Genomic DNA, 20,277 nt, shown 5'->3' with positions numbered 1-20,277 from the left:
TCCCAAATGACTGTTTCTGTTCTAGTGATTTTTTTCATTCAAAGTGCCTCAACATATGTATCTTCAGACTCATCAGTTTCTTTTTTCCTCTCTCCTTAATCAAGATCTACACTCAGAACTTTCGCTTACATTACTTCCTAAATCATCATCATCTTAAAATATTGACTGACCGAATATTGTTTCCTTCCCCAAGACATTTGCATTGTGACAGGGAGGGGGGTTTTAAGAGCAAGCCTTTCCCACAACAATGGCCGGGAGGTGGTATCCCTAGCAGCGGGCATTTCAGCCTCCTGGGAGCCTCCTGGGAGAAGGCTGTCCCCTCAGTTTCTAGTCTCCACAGCTCAACGTTCAGTGCCACGCAGGCGCCCACATGCAATTCCCCGTCTCGCAGCTAGTGGGGTTTCCAGTGCGAATATTTGTATTCCTGATCCTCGAGGTCTGATTACAACTTCAGGTTCAGTCTCTATGTAACTTTGATTATACTTTGCTTCATCCTCTGTAATCAAGCTCAGATTGCTCCAGATGCACGACAGAATGAGCAGAAGGTGAGGAATGTGAGTGTGCAAAGAAAAACTCCGCTTCCCAGCCTTTTGGGGGCTCCTTTTAACAACTATCTGGAAAAAAAATATAATTTCTTTTTTGGTACCTCAGATCAGCAGGCTGCTCCTCGCCTGTGGCCAGATGCTGCACTCCACGCCATTGTTAAATACTAATAGTGAAACTTAAAAGATGTACTCTTGCGAGACAACAGGTGGCCACTGCAACCTCCAGCTCTGATTGGTGGAAAGGCCACAGGCGCCCAGTGGCCCGGAGAAAGGGCCTCCACTTCTGCGTTTCAAGAACCTGCTCAATGGGGTGTTGTCCTGATAATATCTCAGCTCACTGCCAATTTGTGCAACCCGCTGGGCCATTAGGGAGCGCCGCTGGGTTGTCAACGTTAAATGGAGACTCGGGAGAGGAGACCAAAGCTTTTTCAGGAGGGGGGGATTGGAGTCAACCCAGCGACAACGTAAGCAGTTGTTCCTTTCCTGAATACACACCGCTCTCTCACGCAGTCTCCAAACACCCGACTCTGCTAAGAGAAGAGCAAATACACAAACTTTCGCCTAATTGAAGTTTATTTTTCCTGCTTGGTTCCAGAACGATAATATTGGGCAAAGGTACATACACAAGGTGTCACCAAGCCAGGGTGCCTATTTTGGAGAACAGACGAAATGAAGAGAAAGTCCTGTGATGCTTGTCTGAAAAACTTCAGGCCGTGGGCCAGCAAAGTGTGATCAGGGACGAAAGTGTGAGTGAGTGTCAGCTAAAATATTTGTAAATTTCTCCCTTCCTGTTAAAGTAGTTACCAGACAACCATATTGGGGAGGGGGGCAAATCTCACAGCCTCTCCTTAACGTTCTCATCTGGTAGCAAATCCCTTCCCTTCGCCAAGGCTGAGGGCCAAACTGTCAGATGAACCCAAAGCAAGGGGGGGCGGGGAAGATGTAGCTTAAAGAAAGAGAAAGAAATCAAGAGGGGGGTGGGTGAGTGCACTGTGAAGAAGTTAATCACCCAGAACCTTTTAGGAAAATAGGGACATTTTCTCTCAGAGAGCGGTGAGTGATCCGCCTAGATCCAGTTACTCAAATGCCTTTCGAATACAAACAAGAGCAAAGAAAATAAGAAGAGAAGCGACATGAGGCTTAACCCGGGGAGCTTCAAGTCTGCCTACCTGTGAAAGGTCAGGCCCCCATACCCCTCCTGGAAAACACCACAGGTGTACACGGGGCTCCCAGCTCCCGGCTCTTCGGAAGCAATCGTGCAGATTACCTGCTGGGTTAGGTGCCTCCAAGAAGGGGACACTCGTGGGGGAAGGCGGAGTGGGGTAGAGGGATCGGGGGACCCACGAGGAAGGAATGGGGACGAGGAGTGGAAACCGAGGGAAAGAGGAGTGGTGGGAAGGGAGCGGACGGCGCGTGGATGCTGCTGGCAGGAGCCGGGGGCCCAGGGCAGCGGTGGTCCGAAAGGGGGCGGGGGTCCACACCGGGCACGGGACTGGCCGAAGCGGCCGAGGGAAGGAGGGGAGCGAGGAGCGCTCCGAGGCAGCGGGGACAAAGAGGACCGGAGAGGGAAGGGGGGCGCGGTGGGAAGAAGAGGGGCCCCGGAGAGGGGGAGGCCGCGGCGCGGGCGACGGAGCGGTCGAGGGCTGCGCGAGGCGCGGGGTGAGCCGCGAGGGGCCGCGCGGGGCAGGGGCCGGCGGGGCGGGGTCCGCGCGTCCGGAGGCGGTCCGGGCCGAGAGCGCACCGGCGGGGCGGGCGGCGCGCCAGCTGCCCGCGGTGGGAGGGGCGGAGCGGCGGCGGCGCGGGGAGGGGACCGGCGGCGGAGGGAGGCAGGAGGGGGAGAAGGAGGGGAGGGGCTGGGCCCCTTGTCTCCGCGGCTCCTCTCCTCAGTCCGCCCGGGGAGGAGGAGGAGGAGCGGGGCCAGCCGCCGCCGCCGCCGCCGTCGTCGTCCCAGCCTCGCCCCGCGCACCTGAACTCGCCGCGCCGCCCCGGGCCCCCGCGCCGCGCCCCGCGCCCCGGGCGCCCGGCCGGTGCGCAGCGCTGCCTTGGTGCCCCGGCGGGGCGCGTCCCCCGGGCCGCCTCCCGCTCTCTCGCGGCTCGCGTGGCCGCGCCTTTGTGTGCGGCGGCCGCGGCTCCCGGGCTCCTCTGGCTCCCGGTCGCGGCGCCCCTCCGGCCCAAGTCCCGCGCGCCGCCCCCGGACAACCCCGGCTGGGCGCCCCCGACGGTGGATCTAGCGGCTTCGAGGAGGCGGGCACCGGTCCCGGCGAGCCCCAGTCCCGGCCCCCGGCCCCGGGCCCGGCTCCGGCATGGATGTGAGATTCTACCCCGCGGCGGCCGGGGACCCCGCCGGCCTGGACTTCGCGCAGTGCCTGGGGTACTACGGCTACAGCAAGGTGACCGGGCCGGGCCAGGGCCGGGGGGCGGCGGGTCGGGGGCCACCTCCCCATCCCGGGCGCGCCCCGCGGTCCAGATCTCCGCCTGCTTCACTTTTCTCTCCCCTCTCCGCTCCTTTGCCTTTGCGCCTTCGTTTCTGTCCAACTCTCCCGCTCTACTCTTTCTGCCCCCTTCCCACCCCCCTTTTTGTCCCTCAGCCGGCGCTCCCCTCTCTCCTCCGCCTCTCCTCCCACTGTCTCCCCCCCCCCAACCTGGCCGACGCTCTTTGGCTGCCCCAAAGAAGAGCAGCCCAAGAACTGCAAGGGGGGACTCGCGTGTGATTCTTTGTTGTTGTTATTAGTAAACACGATCGCAGTTCCCCTGAGTTTGCGGGGGGAAGGGGGCAACGCAGGAGTCCCCCATCTCGTGGTCTGATGACTTCGCCGCCCCCCTCCCAGCCCATCTCACCTCCCCCACGCCCCCGAGAGCTGGACCCAGGGCCGCTTAGCGAAGGAAAGGAACTAACTTTTGAGCGTGCCCTGGATGGGGTCTTCGAAGAGGGGAGCCGCGAAGTGGTGGGACCCCCGCAGGTGGCCTTTCCTGCCCTCTCGCTAGGGCGCTCTGGACCATGCAATGGAGGTGCCCGCCCCTCCCTGGTTAGCACTAGTGGCTTCTTATCTTTAATTTTTGGGGGAGGGGTAAGTTTGGCATTTCGGGGAGATCAGGGTTAGAGACCTCCACACCACGCCCTGGGTCACCCCACCTCCTTCACCTCCCCCTGTTCCAACTTCGAGGACCCAGCGTTTCAGGTGGCCAAAGGTGGATCTCAGAAGGGCAGCTGGCCGCAGCTCGGAGCGGCGAGTCGGTGCGAGAACCGCGGCCCTTGGGCCAGCGCAGCGCGTACTCGGGTTCTCAATCCTTTCCTGAAGCCCCCAAGGCCAAGGTTTAGAGGAAACATCACCCCGAGGGCGATATTCAGAGAAAGAGCTGTGCTCTGGCTGGCCTGTGCCTTTTGAATGTGGTTTTTCTTTCTCCTTCCCCCCTGCCCCTCCCTCCTCCCCTCCTTTTTCTTTCAAATCGCAGTTTGTTTATGATTGCTTGGATAACAGAGGAGGAAATAAGGAGCCTGCAGAAAGAAAGGTGCTATACAAAACTAATGAATACATAGCAGGAAGAGGAGGATTTGTATCTAAGAGTGAGGAACAGTTTGCTGTGCCCCGTGGCTGATGGAGGCTAGTGTTCCTTTCTGTTTGTTTATACTCCGTTCCCAACTCCAGTGCTGAAGTTTGTGAAACACCATTAGGGTCTCTCTTCCTAACCCCTCTGCCCTGTGTCATCATCACCCAGCTCTGCGCCTGGCACGGAGGGGCCTCCCAACAAGTATAGAAGGAAGGGACATCATTCAGTGTGTTTTAACCCTTTGGTGATGGTGGGCGTTCATGCTCTCAAAATTCCTAGAGTGATAACATTAAGCATTGAAAGAGAAGCAAGAAAAGGCCTATCCCTGTAGCCAGAGTTCAGGTTTAGTTTCAGGCCTCTGATTTTGGATTTACTCAAGTTATTAAATGCTTTCAAAAGTCTCCCATGTATGCTCAGTTAGGGACTTAGGCGGCCTAATTAAGTATGTAGTGTTTCTGAGAATCCACCTAATTGTTCCAGTGGGGTATTATTTATCTCCTTACAACTTAGCCTTGTGTATTCAAGCCTTGTATAGCTGGGCATGCTCTTATTTTTGGAAACCATTACCTTGCCTAATGTAACTACTTCTTTCTCTGATTTAAGATCAGCAACACTCGAATGACACCAAAATAGAAACCTTTTGTACTAATCCAGTCACTGCAATGCGTGGCAAATCTCTCTGTTCACTAGGATCCCAAGGGTACTTCAAGGGACCAGAGGAAATTGTGGGTGTTTTGTGTGTGTCTCTTTTTATTTTTTGAGAAAGGCTGTTTCGAGTCAATTTAAACTCAGAACATTTACTTCTGGGAGCGCCTAGAAAGCTTGCAAACAGACAATATTTATTGAGATGCTTGTTCAGTTTCAGGAGTGAGGATGCAAGATGGATTGCTGTCATATTTTCCTAATGCAGCGATTCGCCTGAAATGACTCGGTTTCTTAGTTATTCAGCAATCTGTCGTCTTAAGTGCTCTGTGTACCCAACTTATGAAAGTCAGTGCTTAATATTGGTAGAAATCAGATTGTACTTATTTTAAAGGATGTTTGCATTCCATTCCTTGCAGATAAAAATACAATAATCTTTAAATTGAGCCACGATACTGTATGTTCCTACTCTTAATGTCAGAAGTGAAAAACCCAACTTTACTCCCCGTAATTTTTCCTTATGGGGAGAATGCAGTAGAAGAAGAAGTATTAACTTCATGGGTATAAAACAGCAAGTGCTAGTTAAAGGTTTATAGCATTTCATTTCATAGCTAACTTGTGTGTCTGAAGTGACGTTATTCAATAGATTTATACTGAAAATGTAAAAACCAGCGTACAAAGACATGCATGTATCTTATTTGAAAACACCTGTAATCATTAATCTTTTAAGACTTAACTTTTGATCATGTGCGTTATCTTTCCGGATGGGAAGTGATGGCTTTCAAAGAAAGTCTGTTTCTGCCCTTTCTTGTTTTAACGACCATCTGGGAAACTTTAGAAGAAATACAGAACCCTCTGCTCCAGGCTTAACAAGGGAAAAGTTAGCGCTTATCGTTAAATTTATTTACAAACCGTGAATAATAGGGTTTCATTCATTTCTCTCTTTAACAAATGACCCGAGTCCTTTGTATAACTTATATGCATGTGTATTATCTTCACATTCTGTGAGTATATGGATCCTTTTTAAATGTCAGCGCTCATGAAAGTGTGTACTCTGTCTATGGAGAATGGATGAAAGAGTTTTGAGGGTTCAAAAGTCATTGCAAGTAGGAGAATAACTTCAAATAAAATATAGCCAGGATCATTAAAATCAGTTAATAATTCATGAACCAGCCACTGATGTATAAACTCAAAGTCATCTCTATTTCCTCAGGGCTAATTTCCATTTTAATTTCAAGTGGAAAATCTACTGTTTGAACATTTCTTTTTCTGATGCAGCTAACAAATTAAACTAACACCTATATCTTTTTTTTTAAAAAAAAGCTTTATGTTATTCACGTGAATTAGTGACCCATTGTCTATATATCTGGAACTTTTCTTTCCCTGGGTTCAATTTGTCTTCACCAGTAAGAAGCTAATATGCAACGTATCAATCGGCATGTAGTGGTCCGAAGCCTGCTCTCCTCACCCACCCGCCCCCAAATACACTGTTACGTTTAATGTGGGTGTAAGCCAGGTACAATCACGCATTGGGTTAATAATGAATTTGGACTAAACTCTAGTTACTAGCTTTTCTGCATATTCTTAGGGCTTCTCCACCCCCTTTCAAAATACGGCTATTGACGTCTTACCCTATGTAGAATAGTCCTATGCTGTTGTAACTCCATCTGGCCCAGACGTTGCTTCCTAATTATTATATGTGTTATTGATCACTCTGCTTAATTAAGATGTTCTGATGTGAGCACTTTCCCTCCGCCTCATGGGCCTCTACCTTGGCTAGCCTGAAGAATAAGAGGACCTGAAGGGTGGTTTGTCATTGGTCTACCTTATTGGAGCCCATGGTTCAAGTTGAGAACATATTGAGAGGGAAGGGGGATTTGATTGAAACTCTCCTTAAGTTGATATCTTGCACTAGCATGAGAACTCATGGTTTTATTTCTAGGGTCTGGAGTATGGGGGTGTTGAATTTTGAGAGCAGATTGAGAGATTTCCATGTCAGGTGTTTAACCAAGATGTGGAAACCACATTGTGAAAGAAATAAAAGGTTCTTCTAGGGACCTTAGAGCAAGGGTCATAAACTCTGTCTGTAGGGACAGCCAGTTAACCTTCATGAAGCTAGAGGTTGTGGTCAAGTGGAGAACATGCCCCATTTAAAGGGGGAGCCTTGCTCAGCATTAGTAGATTGTTGCCATGCCAACATTTGACCCAGTATCTCCACATTCTGCAATTCTTTTTTTTCAAGAAAATGATAATCTGGGTTTTTATGGGAAATATCCTGAATTTTAAGTATTGGCTGCAAATTAACAAATACGTGAAATCATTATGTGGGACCCTCAAAGCATGCCTGTGTACTGCTCCTTTGCAACTTTTGTCTTAACAAACTCATATGCAGATGAGGATTCGAAAATCATTTTTAAATACATCATTTCTAGGTTACGTTCGACTCTGTGGGCAGTTCTACTACAGTGTTCGACTGTGGATAATTCAGTTGAGTGAGTGGAGGAGGTATAATTTAACCACTTTCAGTGTAGTTCTAATCTAATAATTTGGATTCTATCATTCGTTAGTTTTATGGTCTCAAACCAATGGAATAGTCATTCTAGGTCAGAAGCTGGCAGACTGCAGCCCACAGGTCATGGTCTGCAAGCTAAGGTTGGTTTTTGCGTTTTTCAACTGTTGAAAGAATTCAAAAGAAGAAGAATATTTCGTGACTGCGAAAACTACATGAAATTGACTTTTGTGTCCATAAATAAACTTTGATTGGAACACAGCCCCACTCATTTGTTTACATCTTGTTGGGGCTGCTTTCATGCCACAGTGGCGGAGTTGAGTCATTGTGACAGAGACTGCATGGCTTGCAAAGCCTAAAACATTTATTATTTATAGAAAAAGGTTGTCAACCCCTGTTCTAGATGATCAGTCCACTGATGGTACCGTGATCTTCCTTTGTTCCAAGCCAAGACAGTAGAAAGAAAATCAAGATGGCCTAACTGGAAAGATGACTCTCTCAGAGAATGTTTCTGGAAATGCTTCTAGAACGGTGGGGTCTCAGCCCTGGCTTCAGCCATGGTCGGGTAGGAGGAGGCTTGTAGAAGATACTCAAGCTCAGCCTTACCCCAGACTCGTTCAGTAAGAATCTCTGGGGATGGGATCCAGGCAGCAGTGTGTTTAAAAGCTCCCCAGGTGATTCCAACACGCAGCTCTGGTTGGAAACTTTGTTTTAGGCTGAGGATCCTGAAGTGAGCAATGTCCAGGGGCAGTAAAACTGGGTACGAAGTTTGTGATTGATAAAGAAGACAAGACCAGGACAGAATGGTTGGTTCCTGGTCGGCACTCAGGGCCTTTTGAGGCCCTTGGCAGTTCCTAAGCCCTATTGATTTGGGCTCCCCTCCACATCCTGCATTTAATACAATATGACATGATACCATATCTGAGTTGATGTTGATTAGGTGGCTTATGTTTGTATTTTGTAGGCATTTAATTGAGCATCTATTAGTTTTAATTTTGTAGCGTGTGTGTGTGCGTGCACGCACGCTTACTTCTGTGCTGTGTGGCCAATTACTTTTTTCTACATTTTAAACATTTCTGTAGGCTCCTGAGAAGCTTATAGTTCTAGGTGTCCAGTCTATGGTGACTACTGGATAAAGCAGTCCTGCTGACACAAGCTTGAGGTCCAGAAACTCCCCATTTTTCCACGTCAACCAGTGGAATATTGATGAGAACCATGTGCTCAGTGAAGCCTAATATACAGTTAGCCAAAGAATGTTAATTTTAGTCATTTCAGGTGAAGTCAATGGTTGTACGTGGCCACAGCCTTCAAAGTACGTGTGGTTATTTCAAGAACTGTCTACTCCAGGTCACAAACTGTCAGGGAGACACTGAATCCACTTGAGGACTTGTTTTGTTTACTTTGCACCAGTATTTAAAAAAATAAATTAGTTGTCTGTTTCTAAAAATCTTTGCATATAAATCTGGATTTCCAGTTTTTCTTTCATCGTAAATACTGGACCTGTACCCTGGCGTGGCATCGTCTGCTAGTTGCCCTGATTCAGATGGCTGTGTACTCCACAGTTCACCGTGGTCCTCTCCACTCCCTCCACCTCACACTTCGCCTTCTGTATACCTCTCAGGTAGGTCCCAGGAGGCTTCGAGTTTGAAAACTTTGATTAGAAAGAGATGAAATTAAGCGAGCATCAAATGATGCTCAGACCTAGTGAAATGAGGTCACTGTCATCAGAGAAATACAGACCCAGTGTTCCTTGCGGTATGTAGGATGGTAGATGAAATGGAAAAGAGTAATTTGTGATCATATTATAGAGCCGTGCTCCTCAAACTTGAGCATACACGAGTAATACCCAGAGTGCTTTCTGTAACACAGACCATTGGACTTTACCTCTAGAGTTTTTGCATCATAGGTCTGGGGTGGGGCTCTCAGGTGATGATGTCATACTGTGAGTAGCATGGCACAGAGGGCCTTCAGTGGTAAGGGAAGTAGTTTGTTCTTTGTAAGTTTATCAGCTAGAATGCTTTGGGCTGCAGGTAACAGAATAAACAATAAACAGTGCATAAACCCTAAAGACATTTGTTTACTAGTAAGTCTTTAGGTGGGCCATTTCAGGCTGTTTTGGATGGTTCAATCATGTCTTCAAGGACCCCCTTTACTTTTCTCTTTATTCCGCCATCCTTGAAATTTCAACATTCTCCTCATGGTCACAGGTTGGCTGCTGTAGCTCTAGGCGTCACATCCTCACATGATAGCATGCGAAATGAGAAGCAGTGCAGTGGTGTGGGTGGCAGTAAAGGAGCACTTTCTCTTTCTACACATCTCTTATTAAGAAAGAATAGCTTTCTTGGAAACAGTTCCACTAGACTCTTTCATCTTACTGTTCAGAAACGGATCACATGCCCACCCTAGGACAGTCATTGGCAAAGAAGAAGGGGACTGCTGTGATCAGCATAGACCAATCCCATGTCATCCCCTGGGGCTGGACACTTGTCACATGAGCATAATTGATGTTACGCTCTGTTAGCAAGGAAGGAGGCTGTTGGAAGGACACCCGTGTCTGCTGCTGAGCACGTTTGAAGAATTTTGAGTGGGCTAGCGTGTGGTAGGGGTTGAATTTTGTGAAGATGAATCTGACTTTTTGACTAGATTAGCGTGGGGCCCGACAGGAGGTGGCAGTCAGCGGGGACCAGGGAGGACGCCACTAGCCAGTCAAGGTAAAAGTGTGAGAAAGATTTGAACTAAGGAGATGTGAATATGGACGTGAAGGAGAGGAGGGCACGGAACAGAGCATCTCTGTAGCTTAGGAAAGAGAAAGAGGAAGCGGAGACGACTCAGGGTGTTTGAACTGGGGACCTGAATGAATGTTAAGACTTTGAACAGAAGCAGAGAGGCCAGAGGAGAAGCTGGGGTTGAAGGAAAGATAACACTGATATGGGATATTTGGGTGGAACATTCCCACAGAGATGTCAAGTAGGTGCCCTGGAACCTACCCGTGCCTTGGAACTCAGAGAGCTCAGGGTTGGAGAACCAAACTCGGAGGCTTCCTGTAAGTGATAAAGCGCTGGAAACAGAAGTCATTTCTCTAAGAGTAAGGAAACGGGGTGGCAAGGACGCATCCTTGGTCTTGAGGGTAGGCTGGTGCGGTGTTTGGTAATCCAACTTCTCAGTTTGGGAGGCAGTATTTTAGGACGTAACACGTGAAACTCCGAAAATTTGGAAATCTTACTGTACCATGACAAGGATGGTATAAAAAAGGAGTGTGGGGCTTCCCTGGTGGCGCAGTGGTTGAGAGTCCACCTGCCGATGCAGGGGACACGGGTTCGTGCCCCGGTCTGGGAAGATCCCACATGCCGCGGAGCGGCTGGGCCCGTGAGCCATGGCCGCTGAGCCTGCGCGTCCGGAGCCTGTGCTCCGCAACGGGAGAGGCCACAACAGTGAGAGGCCCGTGTACCGCAAAAAAAAACAAAAAAAGGAGTGTGTGTGTGTGTGATGATATATCTTTTCTAGCTTAACAGTTATTTGGAAAGAAACAGTCTTAAATGGCTATCATCAAGTGGGAATAATGCAAAATTTGCAATACCATACTTTACAACCACGTCAGCCATTTATGAATTAAAACATTTCATGTGTTTTTCTTTGTGTAAGAGATGCAACTTCAAACTGGATTTTGTGACATGTTCATGATGTCATAAGTATCTTGGGGAATCTGTTTTGAGTGTGGTTAATAAGGAAGGACAGGATTTCTGCTAAGTATGCTTATAAATTCAGTGTATTTTAAAGGTGGATTCAGCACTCTTTTTAAAAAACCCTATTAAAATAAAAGGAGTAGAAGCTTTTATTCAAGGTCTGCATGAGCTTCTGACAGGTTTTATCTTCTCTCTTTGTAGTAGGTCATTTTATTTTCTTTGTTTCCTAGGTTTGTATCCTAATCCCTTCCTTTGGGAGGCCATGTTCTTTTAGATATGTTCCACTCTTGTATAAAACACATTAGCCACTGGAAAATGTCCCTTCTTGTATGACTAACATTCTATCTTTAATCTTAATTTAATTTTACTTTGTTTATAAAAGAATACTTGTCATGTCTTGATAATCCATAAATTAAAGAAATTGGCCAACATCAAGAAGTGTTTGGATTTCACTCTAAATACATATTTGAATGATATAGATTCGTTCTTTTGGAGGAGATAGATTTTAAGGTGGGCCCTTCTATTCCATATCTTGCGAGTTTAATGTGACCTTTTCTACACTGACTATAAATTGTATATATAGAAGAATTATATTAAATATTGTAATGGAAGTGAGTTTTCAAAATATTTTAAATTGATGTAGTGTAACTGTACTATAATGTGAGATTTTTCCAGCAATTTCTACAGCTAATTTATAATGAGCAAGGGATTTTGGTGTGCTGCAGAATAACAAAATTTTTCCACTTTCTTTTAAAAAATCTTCTAGATATAGGAAGGAGAAGTCTCAAATGCTGACCTGACTAGAACACTTTTGTGAAATATGTATGTTTGGTTGGAAGTTGGTTTTTCTCGAAAAAAGGATGAGTTAAATTTAGAACTATTGAGTACTCATAAAGCGTACTAGTAGACTGTTTTGCTACTCCTTTATGCCTGTCTCCAGGGAGAAACTCAACTCATTATTTGGCTTACTCAAAAAATTCTAACAACAATGTTTAATGGAGAAGTGGTTAAACTGTTGTATAAGTAAAAATTCTTTGGACTCCAAGTGGGGAAAAGTCCTCAAAATGAGTTAAATAGAAAAGGGGTTGTAAGTTTTGCTTCAGGCATAGCTGGATCCAGGTGTTACAAAGGGATGCTGTCAAGACTCCTTTATATTAGTTCTGTTTTCATCTGTTCAGCTTCTCTCTCAGTCAGGTTATACTTGGGTGGTGGGAAGATGTTCAGTAGCAGCTCCAAGTCACACCTGCACAGCTCAGCTTCCCCAAGAAGGGGAGATTCTCTTCCCTGCTTGTTTCTGTACCTCCTCTGCACTGAGTCTCATTGGACAGACTTGGGTCACGTGCCCAGGCCCAACATCACATACCCATCTCAGGATCAGGGGCGCATACTGGCAGCCCCATGGAAACCGCATAGGCCAAGAGTCGGGAGCAATGGATCCTCAGAGGGAGAGCAAAACGCTGATGTCACAGCAAAGGGAAGTGGGCATAGTTAAAAAAAAAAAAAAAAGTCCATTTAAACTGCTAAATGAAGTGGAGCTTGACGATTTTGACGATTTTTGAGGATTTGAGTTGTCCATGTTTCTTATCCTTTGTGGAAACCAGAAATAGCTTGTGCTTATTTAATGCAAATGTCATCATTGTTATTTGCCAAGCATTTATTAGGAATGCACTTCTTGTGAGGCGCTGAGATTAGATGTGGTCTGCCTTCAAGAGACCTCTAGTTTGGTAGGAGAGCAGGTGTGCGTATGTGAGTGTTCATGAAATTCGTGTGTGTGTGTGTGTGTGTGTGAATATGTGTACATAGGGAGGTGTTCTAGGCAGAAGCCAATGGTTGGTTTGGTGAAAGTGTTCCAGAAATGGTCAAGGAAGGGGAAACTTCAATGTAGGCAAAGAAGGGCCTGTTAGTTAGGGTTCACCTGCAAGTAACAGAAAAAAAAACTTGAGGGAATTCCCTGGTGGTCCAGTGGTTAGGGCTCCGCACTCTCACTGCCGAGGGCCCGGGTTCCATCCCTGGTTGGGGAACTGAAATCCCACAAGCTGTGCAGTGCGGCCAAATAAAAACAAAACAAACCAAAAAAAACCCCAAACAAACAGTAACACCCCCCAAACCACTTGAGAAGCAGTGGCTTAAATGAGATAGATTTTCTCTTGTCCCTAATGAAGACCAGAGGTAAGTAGTTCTGGGCTGTTACGCGGGCTTCATAGACATCTGGGACCCAAGCTGTCTCTAACTTTCATGTGACCCTTGTCCTTATGGTCCAAGGTAGAATGCCAGTCATCATCATGGTCCAACCGGCAGGAAGGAAATGTGGTCAAGGGAGGTCTCCAGAGGCTGCCACAGGACACTTGCTTCTTTCTCACTGGCCAGAACTGAGACACATGGCCACACCTGTGACTGCCAGGTTTTGGCTGGCCACGTGCCCAGGGAACACTCAGTTACTGCAGAAACAGGGGTGAGTGCCTATGAGTGAGTGATGGGTGAGGTCCAAGGAACCCTTTTGGGTATCTCCAAGTTGGAGATTTTGTGAACAAACTGTAATATTGTATTTTGCTAAACTTCGTTCAACATTTTCGGTTTTATTTGCTCCTGGAGGGTCCTCTTTTGGTGAAAGAGATACACTGTGCTATCTTTTCAATCCTTTCTTCAGCTTTGGGGTTTTATTTTGGGCATGCTTAAAATACCCGATGATTGATCTGTGTCTTTGTAGGAACTGCAAATCCGATGTCCTAATATTAATTCATTACCTATATTTTAGGCCCAAATTTTTCTTCTTTTCAAAATACCTCTTGAATTTTTACACTGCCATTTCTCAGGTCCTAACTCTGGGTAATAGAGTTTTGCGCACAAGTCAGTCTTCAGTTGCGTTTTTTAAAACTAGATTGTTTTTCAACTGATGGGTTTCCTTTTTGATCAAACCCAGCTTACCTGTGACTCATCATATCCACACATTCACCAAATCTTCTTCCCCAGAAACCTGCAGTTCTTTACGCCCTTTCTCCTCACTTAACCCTCTGGCCCCCTTCTTTTACCCTTGACCATGCAACCTCGACGGCAAAGACACGGCAGCTTCCTCAGCCCCCTCTCCTTTTGCTGTGTAGGCTGTGTCAGCCCTTGGTCAGCCTCATTTCTCAACTTTAGGGTAACTGAACACTGTGTCCGTTTTCCTTTCTAAAAACGAAAGCTCTCTGAGTGTGCTTGGGTCCTTCTGTTTATCTCTTTATTCTCTTGGACATTCTCCAAACGGAGAGTCCAAGTCGCCTCCACTCTTTTTAAGTCACAGTCAGACCAGCTCTCCCCTCATTCTTAGGAGGGAACTCACATCTTTCGCTTCATGAGGAACGTTGATATTATCTGCTAGGAATTGCTCATGTGTCATCCTCACTCGTGTAGGAACCGCTTCTCTCTTTTATCCAGACCCAGAGGAGAGCAGTTTCTACTCTTTGGGAGAAATTCCCCCAACAGCGTCATTCCCTTTCTGATTGTTGAATATTGGTTCTGCGGACAGCTCCCATCTTTCCCGTCTTAGTCCTTTTTCTACTTTCAAATGTGCCCAGATGTCCTCTGACCTCCACTGCAGATTTTCCAATCTACAGTTTGTTCCAATCTACACTTGTCACGGCTTTGGCTGTCTCCTCATTCTATCCACATTATAGTACATGTCATGGTTTTGTTTAAGTCACTTTTTTCCCTTACATAAATTAATGTGAAATGAAGACCATCTCAAATGGAAAACCCTATCACTTCCCAGACATAGAAGAAAATCCTAAAGATAAATACCAGGGGAGTAAACAGTATTCTGGAGAGCTCACTGGAGACCTTGCTGGCCTCAGGCTCTGCTCTCTGTTTGTTGAAAAGGGGGATTTGCAAGTGTTAGGGAGGTGTGGAAGATGTGTTAGCACCAGACTGAGACTCTGGCTTTGATTTTATCTGGAGGCTTGAAAGGAGTTCAAAACAGAATGACTTTCTCAAGATGTAATTAAACATTCTTTCTTCCTTGTCTCTGGACCTCGCAGAGCAGTGCTTCTATGAGGGATATGCATGCGGGTCAGCTGGGGGTCAGGATAAAATGCGGATCAGCGGGTCTAGGTGGGCCGGAAGGTCGGCATCGCTAACCCATTCCCAGGTGATGCTGTTGCTGTTGGTCCTGGCTATGCTGGTAGTTGTGAGTCCTAGAGAAAGGACCATCCACATCGACTCTTCTGTCTGACTCTGTGGACCCCCTTTTTAGCATCTCTCTGAGCAATGGCGCAAACAAGAAGTCTCTCCCTGGGCTTCCATGTCTTTCCCACTCAGGCCCACCTCAACACCCCGCAGTCTGCTTCTGTTCCTCCTTGCATTACTGACACTACCTTTTTCCTCTTCTCCTGTGAGCTCTGCCTTGCCAGATCAAACTTCATTCATTCCTGCAAGAATGTGAAGTGCCTACTTAAACTAGATCCTGCTCTGAGCCCTGGGGCTATGCTTTTCTGATGACTATCCTTCTGTGTCCTGTGATCTCCCATGTCTCTGGTTCCCAAATATTGTATTGACATATTTGGGTACTCCTGCTCTGTTGTCTTGTCTGCAGCTTTCCCTCCTCTTCCCAGGCGGTGGGAATGTCCTCCCAAAGCTTGGTTTCTTGCTCTTTTGCCCCTGTATTATTTTCACTTTGTATGTGGATCTTGCTTTCTGCCTTTAGCTGTTCCCTCTCTGATGTTGTTTGTATCGGCTATCTATTACTGCGTAACAAAGTAAACCTTGTGGCTTAAAACAGAAAACATGTTTTACTTGTGATTCTGCAAGTCAGTAATTTAGTCTGGGCCCAGTGGGGCAGTTATTCTCATCTTGGCTGGATTCTCTAATGTGTTTGTGGGCAGTGGCAGGTTGGCTGTGAGGCTTATTTTCTGGAGATTGGCTGACTGTCCACTGGGGCCCCTTGCTTCTGCTGCACATACGTGTAGTCTCTCCCCTCCAGCATGCCAAAATGTATACAAGTGCCTGCATGGTAGTAGCATTCTGAGAAGTGCAGAGGGCCCTTGAGCTCAGGCTCAGAAATTCTGTTCCTTCTACCACATTCTACTGCTCAAAGCCAGATTCAAGGGGAGGGGAGGTAGATTCCATTTCTTGAAAGGAGCTGTTGCAAAATCACATGACAAAGGGGCGTGGATACAGGGAGGTGGAAGAACTGGGGCCTTTTTCGCAGTCTTCCCCAAGGCCTCAAACCTTCATCTCTGGCTTGATCTACATTTCTCATCCCCTATATGGCAGCTCTCTCTGTAGGATATCACCACTTCCCTGCCTGCCATCAGTTTAAATCAAACATAAGCCATATGGCAACCTGCATCCCTCTGCCCCAGAGCTCCCCTTCAAGTTTTTACCACTTCTCTCAATGCCCTCGTCATTTTCGGATACAAAATATTAACTGTGATTACTTGGCCCCTTTCATTCTCTTAAGGCAGTAGCTCTTCATGCCGTCTTCATTTTTCTTCTCATGACCTCTTTTGCGTCTGTCTTCTTTCTTTCCACTGCCAGTGTCCTAGCCAAGGCCTCTACCATAGCCACAAGCTCCTCCCTGACTCTCTGTATTTTCTAAATTTCTCCCGCCTGCAATCAAATCTGCGCTCCACTTCGGTTTGATCCCTCAAAAGGATAGTAGTCTAAGCATCATTCTCCCTCTAAAAGCACTTCCAATGGCTCGTCTTTGTTTATACCGGTGCTTTCGCAGATTTGCCACCTCCTTTTGGCCGTATCTACATACCACCAGTATTATTTATTAAAAATTTTTTTACATTGACTCACTTTTTAACTTATATCACCGTTGCATAAGGGAACCTTGTATTGCTGGCAACATGTAAAAATTACCCATACAATAAATGCAAAACTATTAAAATTAAAAAATGTATGTATATATCAATTAAATTAATCCAGTATGCATAATAGATATGGGAGTACTGGCCTACAAGATAAATTGCTTTGTCCTCAACTTGACATTGAAGACCCTCCATATCTAGTATCAAAGTTAACCACATTAAGCAAAAACAAAATGCCTTAGAAAAAGATTGTTGAATTTTATTAAACACTAGAGCTCTGCTCAGGGTCATTTCAGTGGTTATAGATCAGCACCACAAAGTAGGATTGCCTGTCTTAATATTTTCGTGCATTGCTTAGACATATCAGTTGTTTTGAAAATATTAATTTGAAATAGCTCTTTTTGCTGGCCCTCAAAGCCCAGTTGTTCACAGTAGATAACTTTCTTGGTGGCATAATAGCCTTGCTCTGTCTGAATTAATAATGTTTCAAATACTGTTTCCAATTCTGGCTTTGGCTTAACAGGTTCTTAACTGCCAGTGGGCTAAATTTTATACTACACATTCCCTTTTTTTATGGCTTGTCTTAATCCTAGATTCCTAGGAAACACTGTAGTTGTGATACATACCATTTTGATCATCTGAATATCTCTTCATGGTTAGACACTTTGAAAACAGTGGCACTCGAGCAGGTGCAAGATGGCAGGTTGTAGTTGGCATCCATCCCGCTTCCCTACGATTCTTGAGCCTGTGTGTTTATTAAGGTGAAACTTGTGGAAGTTCAGGGCAGAAACCAAGTGAAGGAAAACCAAGTCAGGCTAAAGAATTCTGATAGACTAATACGAAAAGTAAGAAGAGTGACAAAAGAAGACAAGAAGGGTGACAATAGTTGAGAGTGATCGAGAAGATTCTTATCTAGAAAGAGAGACAAAAAACAGTGTCCAGATGTCGAGAGGAAAAAGAAAAGGGTATTTTTTTTTTTTTTAAAGAGGCCAGTTCAACCCTAAGTTAACAGATAACTTTTGGACAATAGACAACACCTCATTGCTTGACTACTAAAATTTCCCAGCGTAGCATAACCCATATATGAGAATTTAACTTTCTGGGAAATTTTTTTCTGATGATGTTTGGCCATCATACTTGATGGTTGATGCAGAATTCTTGTCCTTTAGTTTCTTATCAGAAATGATGGTCCTTTCTTTAAAAAAAATTATTTATTTATTTATTTATTTATTTATTTTTGGCTGTGTTGGGTCTTCGTTGCTGTGCACGGGCTTTTCTCTAGTTGCGTCGAGCAGGGGCTACTCTTCGTTGTGGTGCGCAAGCTTCTCATTCCGGTGGCTTCTCTTGTTGGGGAGCATGGGCTCTGGTCACACAGGCTTCAGTAGTTATGGTGCGCAGGCTCAGTAGTTGTGGCTTCCAATCTCTAGAGCTCAGGCTCAGTAGTTGTGGCGCATGGGCTTAGTTGCTACACGGACTGTGGGATCCTCCCGGACCAGGGATTGAACCCGTGTCCCCTGCATTGGCAGGCAGATTCTTAACCACTGTGCCACCAGGGAAGTCCCTTAAATCTGGTGCTCAGTCCCTATTAAAAACTGTTTTAAGAAATAATATATTTATGGAGAATGGCCTGAAGGAGATGCAGTGCATCCATTCATCCAGATAACCTAACTTAAAGTGAGTCTGCCAGCCTGAGAGCTGAATGCTTAGGATGACACACTGTTGTACACCCCACTCCACATTTGCCTTCACTGGGTCTCTCTCAGGTGTTGATTACACACTCCTAGGACTTCGCATTGAGCGGAATTATGAATAATAGTTTCATGAACGTCCTTTTTTGGGGGTTCTGTTTAATTATAGTCCATTACACATTCATAGTGTCTTTTTTTTTTAGGGTGACTTACCAGAGGATCTTTTTAGGTTACTGTATCAGGAAGAGCTGGAAAAAAACATCACTTGGTTTTATCTAATGGGTGTTATTAATCTTGTTATTCTCATTTCTTTGCATTGGCTGTCAGGAGGCTTGGAGTCCAGCATGAAACTTATGTAGTAACTATCCAGAAGAATAGGATGTGCGTTCCTGAGTGCTAGTCACCTTGGCTTTATTATTTTAGGGTTTTTTGGCCTTGATTCTTAGAAATATTACCTCTCTCTTTAGAATCAATTGTACTTTTAAAAGTCACCCAGGGGCTTCCCTGGTGGCACAGTGGTTGAGAGTCCGCCTGCCGATGCAGGGGACACGGGTTCGTGCTCCGGTCTGGGAGGATCCCATGTGCTGCGGAGCGGCTGGGCCCGTGAGCCATAGCCTCTGAGCCTGCGCGTCCGGAGCCTGTGCTCCGCTACGCGAGAGGCCACAACAGTGAGAGGCCCGAGTACCGCAAAAAAAACCAAAAAACAAATAAAAGTCACCCAATTCTTTTGTGGAGAAAAGCAGCTTATGAATAAATACTTAAAATACTTCTAAGTACAATGAGCATGTTTGCATAGTGTCAAGAATACTTCGAGTATCTTTCTACAAGAGAAATTTCCACTTAGGAAATTAAAGTCTACCGGTTGTGTCAATATTGTAAAAATAAAAAACAAACGTATCCCTTCCCCTTTTGGTCTTTTTACAAGGACGAGTATAACTCTCAATTTATAGCGCTTGCCAGAGTTCCTCTCCTTTAGGATATTTTCCCCAGAGTTAGGGAATCTATTGAAATGATGAAAACAGGGAAATTGGGATAGCCCCTGAGCCTTCAAATCAGTGTTTGAGCTCTCTTATCATTCAAAAAGTACTAATTCCTAAATGTTCACATCCTGCCATCATTAGCATCTATCTTAATTGAGTAGATGTAGTTTTAATTTTACCTGAAGACTGTTAAGATTACCCCAGCATTGGGGGTCCGTTGGACCAGTTGTCAAGTGGAGACTGGTCCGCACGTGCATCGTAGGATCCACGAATTGGCTCCCTAGGGGTTGGAAAGCGCTTCTGCGCACACCCAGGGCATTTGATCTTTGAGAAAGCCCTGCTGTCTTGGCTCAGGGAAGCCTTCCTGATGCCACGTGAGCCCTGCCCAAATTAAGAGAAGCAGTTAACCTCTCATAAAACCAGCCACCCGCTTAGATTGCTTTAAAGTGACTCATGGCAATGCAGATGTACTTTACCATTGTCTTGGTGCCACTGTTTTGTTTAATCAGCTTCCTGAAAAGTGGGAAACTTTATTTTGGTAACTTTGGAAAGCAGCCTGACTCATTCCTCCTTAGGTTGTTTATCTAAGGTTGGCCCAAGAGGTCTAATGGATTTTAATGACTCCAAATATCGAGCAGTTGGCAGGCTGGCAGGGTGTGTGGGCAGAGGCCAGGTTTGAGCCACTTTCCACCACGTATGGGCTCTGTGATCTCCAGCTCGCTCCTGAGCCTTTCAGTGTCCGCATCTCTAAAATGGGGATTCTACTCTGCTGGGTGGTGGATAGACATTGGTGAACGAAACAGAGAAAATCCTGCCCCGTAGCACTAACATTTTAGAGGCTTATAAACCCAGCTGCTCTGTGGGTCATTGTGTGCAATAAATAAGCTTACTT

The 20,277-nt window shown here is 46.0% G+C and overlaps 1 protein-coding gene across 1 annotated transcript in view; it reads left to right on the top strand.

Moving 5' to 3' along the window:
- Positions 1-2,670: 2,670 nt before the first annotated feature.
- Positions 2,671-20,277, top strand: part of TOX3 (TOX high mobility group box family member 3) — a 107,521-nt gene continuing 89,914 nt past the window's right edge. Inside the window, exon 1 of the mRNA XM_027092154.1 lies at positions 2,671-2,935. Coding sequence (XP_026947955.1) covers positions 2,849-2,935 — 87 coding nt within the window. The 5' untranslated portion in view covers positions 2,671-2,848. The remainder of the gene's footprint in view (positions 2,936-20,277) is intronic.

Source organism: Aethalodelphis obliquidens, unplaced genomic scaffold, assembly GCF_003676395.1.
Source record: "Aethalodelphis obliquidens isolate GAN/ISIS:26980383/991018 unplaced genomic scaffold, ASM367639v1 scaffold75, whole genome shotgun sequence".
Lineage (NCBI taxonomy): Eukaryota > Metazoa > Chordata > Mammalia > Artiodactyla > Delphinidae > Aethalodelphis > Aethalodelphis obliquidens.
Note: the sequence above shows the minus strand (reverse complement) of the source record. Positions and strands in the feature narration are given on the sequence as shown.